Raw genomic sequence first — 7121 nt, forward strand, 5'->3', positions numbered from 1 at the left:
GGAACGACTGGTGCGCTTTGTTAAACTTGGACAAAATCGCGTAAGCGGTTATCGCGCCAATCAAGGCGATGAATTTGGAAGATCACTTGACAAATATACAAATATAGATACACTACAAGAAAACTAAGAACAGAGAACCTGATTACCAGGTCACAGAAAAAAAACATCAACTTCTTCCGACTCACAAACATGGTAACTGGTATTTGGCCTTTCGACGATGATAGCCTGAATGAGATTTCCGCAAGTAAAGTAAGGTAAATTCTACTCTGGACTCTGAGAAAGGCATTTAGACTCCTTCAACTGATCAACCAATACGTTTAAAGTGTATAACATCACCGTCATATCTGGGGGAACACTGTACTTGTATATGTATACAAATGCATGCACGTTAATGAGAGGTGATTCCAGAAAATGGAATTACACTACCAGGCAAACATTGCATGGCCATTGTGGGTACGCTCGTTGAACTGTACCTGCAGGGCAGCGTTTCTAGAAATTATTATTATTTGCTACCTTGCCGGCTGAGGACGCAAAGTGCCGATACAAATAAACTCCATTGGGTTCAATTTGCAGCTTTTGACTTTACCTGCGGCTAAGTGAGCGAGCCATCAGATGTCATAATTTCGTCATACAGGCTTCGTCTCTATTTTCCTTTCGGCCGTCCTCTTCGGATTCCAGTCTAGGGACGTTCTGCTGATGTCAGTCGCAGGTTTACAGATTGCATCCATTGTATCCATTGTAGCCTATCCATTTTCACTTTCGTTCGCGTATTTCCATCGGACTTTTTCCACCATTCAAACAAATACAATAACAATTATTTCTTATATCCTATAGCTACTACCAGGTAGATGGGTGATATGGTTGAAGTGCCAGTTTGGCACTCCTCAAGTAGCACTAAAGCGCCGTTTTGATACCATTATGAAACCTCCAACAGGCTGATATCTACAGTCAGGCAGAGCTGTTGATGTAATGCAGAGGATTGATTAGATTTAGGTTGGCGCACTGCACCAGGCTGTCGAAGAAAGGAGCACCCAGTGAGCTTAATCGTCTAGCTAGCAAACCCGGACATTTACAGAAAAAATGCTCAAAAGTCGCCTTCTCTGAAAGGTCCCCGTAGCTTCTGCAACCCTAGCTTTTTCGCGTGTGTGCCGATCATCCAGTGACCGGTAAAGACAGCTACGAGTTTGGGAATTGAATGGCGAGGAGTCTAAAGGACTTTCTGAGTCTTCCGTATATTGTACTGGAACCAAAGGGTTTTCGAAATAGTACATGAAGAAATGGAGCTCCATCTTTTCTGCGCTTTCCTGAGAAATAATTTGTGCAGTTTCCCTTTAACAACTGTCAGGGGGATGCCGATGCCCGGGTAGGAAGTCTCTGAGGCCAATTCAGTCCCCTTCCTGGCAAGCTCATCAGCAATTTCATTTCCCTCTATGTTCCTAAGTCCTGGAACCCAAACTAGAGAAATGTTACCTGCACACCTGAGAGATTTGAGCTCCTCCTTACAGGAGGTTACTAGTTTCATTCTGCACGGGCTTGACTATCGGAGAAAATGTTAATATCTCCCTCGCTCCCGCCTTCCCTAAGCATTTTGCATGCCTGCAGGACCGCAATGACTTTCGCTTGAAAAACACTAGCAGTATTCGGCAGTTTAAAGGAGATAGATAAATTGGCTGATTTAGAGAACCCTCTGCTCCGACTCCCAATTCCATCATCATGGAACCGTCAGTGAAGACAGAGGTGCAATCTTCGGTGCAGATTTTCCCCTCCATCCAATCCTGCCTATTTGGAAACATTGCCCTAGCCCGACCCTTAATCTCTAAATTGCGACTCCCGATTCCCTCATCATGGAACCGTCAGTGAAGACAGAGGTGCAAGCTTCGGTGCAGTTTTCCTGCCTATTTAGAAACATTGCCCTAGCTCGACCCTTAAACTCTAATTTGCGGATAGAAAGATCAGTTCGAAAGTTCGGAGAACTATCAGAGAACTTCTTAAAATTACTCTGGTTAAGAGTTAACTGCAGTTAAATCTCGATGGCAATAGGATGCTGATATAATACGATGAGTTTAACAGTAGTTTGGTATTATAGAAAAGGGCTCAGAGCATCGACTAATCCGTCAAATTTAGTATTAGTTCCGAACTATTGAAGTGGACACTTTCTAAGGCATATGTGTATATTAGGGCGGATCGATTTAAAAATCGCTCATTGCTCTGTAAAAATCGTATTCTAAGGATCAAAATTAGAAACTTTGCCGAAGGAACCATACCTCTAAAACGAATTCTGATGTCCCCCAATTTAAAAATATCACCATTTTTGGCCTTTACATGAAAAAATCAGTTTCACTTCACAGTTTCAAGCCGGCCCCGAAAGGCAGATATTTTCTACGAGGAGCTTTTTCATGGCAGAAAAACACTCGGAGGTTTGTCATTCCCTGCCGAAGGGCGACCGCTATTAGAAAACACTTTTTTTTAATTTTTGATCTTTCGCCGAGATTCGAACCGACGTTCTCTCTCTGAATTCCGAATGGTAGTCACGCACCAACCCATTCGGCCACGACGTCCGCCCTTTCTAAGGCATAGATATAAAATTTACTGGGTCTTATATGCAAAAAAGTCATGGTGCTAAATTCACTGAATTCACTCCAATCGCGCGTTGCGGCTATTCCTGCAGGGTGTCTATTGGATTATTGGTGGCACCATCAGCAGCATTCATAAAGATATACAGAGATATGCACCTACATACCTACATACGTGCTTAATTAGCAAGCTTGACTTTTGCATTTTTCTACAATTCTACACATTTTTCAAAGGATTTGCATAATCTTGAAATGTTTTATTTGCATAACTGCGGTTTTCGCTTTTAAATAGCAGTGCACATAACCAACTTCATGTTTTGTGTGTACTATATAAATTTTCATTACATATTTACATACATCTCGTCTTCACATACAAAAGGCGATGCCTGCATAAGTGTGAGCTCAAGTGCCGACCCATTTTTTACGGCTAGAAATTCCCTCAATTGCACGCTTTCTATTTACATTTTCTTAGCGCCATGCTTAATTGTAGCACGCACCCAAAAGTATGCTAATAAATATTTTAATTGCACTAGTTTCAATTACACCGCCATATTTCTGTGGCAGCCATTTTGAAAGTCTCCACACGCAAGAAACCCCACTTACGCGTGCAGCGGAATTCTTGGCGTAACTGTCGCCGACAAGCTGACAAGCCGTCTAGTCTGCTAGTGTTATTTCGTTTAAATTCATATACATACATATATTTCGCACGCCCAATATGAAATATACCTACTCTCAGCTTAAAACTATGCACACTAACGCATACATACCTACTTTTAGTTAACGATATTACGCAGAACAATATTACATACCAGTTTCCTGTTGCTTGATCATATTTACAATCCCAACCGGGTGGCAATTTCTGATATTGTCCTCTAGCATCTGCCATTTTTGTGCGGATACTTTTCAGAATTTGTAAAATATTTTTCCTTATTATTCACTTCCTATTTACACTTGTCTGGCCCGTTATGTGTGTTTGCTTGCTTTAAAATACATTTCTTGCAAATTAAAGTCTGCTTTGTCTGCCCAACGAATTCCAAGTCAGCCCGTATTTTAGCCTGTGTATACCAAGCGGAGCCAAAAGTGGTTTTATGCGCGTTTTTGGGGTTGCAAAAGCGCTCACATACAAACACACACACAAACACTGATTTTACATTGAGCTGTATTTGCGATGCGTTTCTCACTTTTCCACTACTTCTCACTTCGAGTTGCGGTCACGTACTGACTTCTACACGTAGCTGTTGTGTTTGCTGATGCTTTGAAAACGCAGTGTCCAGTGCTTGCTGGATACGCACAGCTAATGGCAATGGTTTCGTGGAGCGAGTGTTCTTCGAAATTCGAACTTTTTAATCTTCGAATGCTTGTGGGATGCGCGATATGCGCGCTGCAAAATACCAGTGGATGAGAAGGTTGGAAGTGGTTGAATGGATTTGAGCTGGGGGGTGGCGTGCTTGTTGAAGTGATTGTTCGCCGTTGCGCTACGAGTATAAATACGAATGTGCATATAAAAACAAACTGCGAATAATTTCCTATACAACTTCATAGTTTCTTGGCTCCACGCCTTGCAGTGGTGTGTAAAAACATGATTTTCTTTTCTTTTGTTTTGATTCCTTCTTCACTTATTCAGAGGTGACTGGCACCGGCCGCTTGCCAGTTCGCAAGTTCAACGCATACAACGCGCGTTTCGGTGCACACCAAAAGCACACTCGCATTGTTTGTGTAGTTTGTACGTTGCCGGTATTTGATGGACAAAAAAATAAACATTTAAATAATTGAGTTACATCCATGGTTTGGAGAGTCAGTAAATGAATGAACACTCCCAAAATAAGGCATTGAGGTTTTATTGAATTTTGCGGCTGTCCAAATAAATAGACAGGCACACATGCAATCAAACATATCTACATTAAATATGCACATGGCGATACGCTTAACTAATGATTGTCATACGTGATGAGCTTTAATGACGATTTCGTTGAAATAATGTTTATTTACTTATATACGAGGGTGGTTCAATAAGTACCCGTGTTAGAAATGAAGACACCACTTTCTCAAACAATTTTGACGTGATAACGTCTTATAATTCGATTTAACAGGCTGCACGCACGAAAAAATGTGTCGTTACCTTGCTCATTGCCGTTACCTTGCTCATTAGTGTTACCTTGCTCATTGCCGTTACCTTGCTCATATGTCGTTACCTTGCTCATTGCCGTTACCTTGAATGAACTGCAAGCGAAAGCGCGGAACGAACGACAAAGCAAACAAAGCAAACGAACGGCAACGTTCGACATCTTGCTCTCTCCTACTTAAGTGAGCGTATATGTGTATGTATGTATATGCGCATATGTACATATATAAATTCACGTATTTGTATTTGCATATGCCTTCTCATTGATTATTATTAATTTGATTTACTTGAAGAATCGTTTGTTAATAATACCTGTTTGTTTTAATCTATGTAGCCAGCTGCACGCACCAAAAAATGCGTCGTTATCTTGCACATGCGTCGTTATCTTGCTCATGCGTCGTTACCTTGCTTGAACAGCATGTTATGTTATGTTATGATATGATATGATATGATATGTTATGTTATGTTATGTTATGTTATGTTATGTTATGTTATGTTATGTTATGTTATGTCATGTTATGTTATTTTATGTTATGTTATGTTATGTTATGTTATGTTATGTTATGTTATGTTATGTTATGTCATGTTATGTTATGTTATGTTATGTTATGTTATGTTATGTCATGTTATGTTATGTTATGTTATGTTATGTTATGTTATGTTATGTTATGTTATGTTATGTTATGTTATGTTATGTTATGTTATGTTATGTTATGTTATGTTATGTTATATTATGTTATGTTATGTTATGTTATGTTATGTTATGTTATGTTATGTTATGTTATGTTATGTTATGTTATGTTATGTTATGTTATGTTATATTATGTTATGTTATGTTATGTTATGTTATGTTATGTTATGTTATGTTATGTTATGTTATGTTATGTTATGTTATGTTATGTTATGTTATGTTATGTTATGTTATGTTATGTTATGTTATGTTATGTTATGTTATGTTATGTTATGTTATGTTATGTTATGTTATGTTATGTTATGTTATGTTATGTTATGTTATGTTATGTTATGTTATGTTATGTTATGTTATGTTATGTTATGTTATGTTATGTGATGTTATGTTATGTTATGTTATGTTATGTTATGTTATGTTAAAGTATATTATGTTATGTTAATGTTAACTCATTCTGTATATCCATACAAAATATCTATCAAACAAATAAAATTAAAATTTTCTTTTGAAAAATGCAACCATTCAATTAGTATTTTCTTATGACGTTATCACGTTAAACTATCGTCAGTAAACCGACTTTACAGACAACCTCTTTTTTTTTATTTTTCAACATAGTCCCCTTTTAGAAAGATATGCTTCTCCCAACGCTCCGGCCATTTTTCAAGCCCTCCAAAAACTTGGATTTGTCGAACTCTCCAAAATACGCCTCTGTCTCGGCGTTGACTTTCTCGTCTGAACTAAATCTTTTTCCTGGGAGACATTTTTTCATGTTAGGGAACAAGTCTCGACAAAGTCTCAAGGAGCCAGATCTGTTGAATACAGAAAGTGAGAAAGTGCTGGTGCGTTATCGTGGTGAAACAGCACTTTCTTTTTCGCCAAATGCGAACGGGTCTTCCTCAAAGCGGTGCAAAAACTCACTGTAGTATTGACTAGTGATCAGTCCTTTTTCTGAAAAATCTAAGAGGATGGCACCATTCGCATCCCAAAAAATCGTTGGCATGACCTTTCCGGCCGATTGTACTGTCTTCGCCCCTTCTTTGGGGCAGATTCACCGGGAGAAATAGAAACCCATAGCTTTGATTGTTGCTGGTGTGTAATGAGGAATCCAGGTTTCATAAACGGTGACAACTCGACCCAAAAATCCCTTCGGATCTCGCTTAAATTGTTCCAAACACTGCTTCGAAGTTAACAGCCGCATCCGATTGTTGTCCATCGCGAGCCATCTTCTTCTTAATTCGCTGAAAGCCGCCACGCCTCTAAATCTTTTCACCATAGGTCAGTATTTAGTATTCCAAACGAGAGAGAAAGACAAAGAAGATTGAAGTGAGGCATTTTCCTTCTTCTTCTTCTTGATTAGCGCGATAACCGCTTAAGCGAGTTTGGCAGAGTTTAAGAAAGGACGCCAGTTAGTCACACGAAGTGTACTTCAAGTACTTCTCCAATTGATCTTCCAACCCATAGGAGGTCTTCCTCTTTCTCTGCTTCAACTAGCCGGTTACTTTCAGAGACGGAGCGTTTGTATTTTTTCGGAATACATGGCCAGAAGCCAGCGGACCGCTGTATTTTTATTCGCTGCACTGTCTCTATTTCGCCGTAAAGCTCATGCAGCTCATTGTTCCATCGTCTTTGTTACTCGCCGTCGCTAGCAAGTAAATGTTCAAAAATCTTTCAGAATCTTTAACTCAAACACTTCAAGGGACGCCTGACCAAATGTTATCATCGTCCAAGCCTCAACGCC

General features: G+C 39.4%; 1 protein-coding gene across 4 annotated transcripts in view; it reads right to left on the minus strand.

Annotated features, from left to right (window-relative positions):
• LOC129242471 (uncharacterized) overlaps positions 1–4278 on the minus strand; it is a 30211-nt gene extending 25933 nt beyond the window's left edge. The window contains exon 1 of one of the 4 annotated variants that reach the window (XM_054879121.1): positions 3383–4278. In XM_054879121.1, coding sequence (XP_054735096.1) covers positions 3383–3459 — 77 coding nt within the window. In that variant the 5' untranslated portion in view covers positions 3460–4278. The remainder of the gene's footprint in view (positions 1–3382) is intronic. The other 3 variants (XM_054879122.1, XM_054879124.1, XM_054879125.1) reach the window with 3 other exon arrangements.
• Between the last annotated feature and the right edge of the window lie 2843 nt (positions 4279–7121).

This window comes from Anastrepha obliqua, chromosome 3, assembly GCF_027943255.1.
Source record: "Anastrepha obliqua isolate idAnaObli1 chromosome 3, idAnaObli1_1.0, whole genome shotgun sequence".
Lineage (NCBI taxonomy): Eukaryota > Metazoa > Arthropoda > Insecta > Diptera > Tephritidae > Anastrepha > Anastrepha obliqua.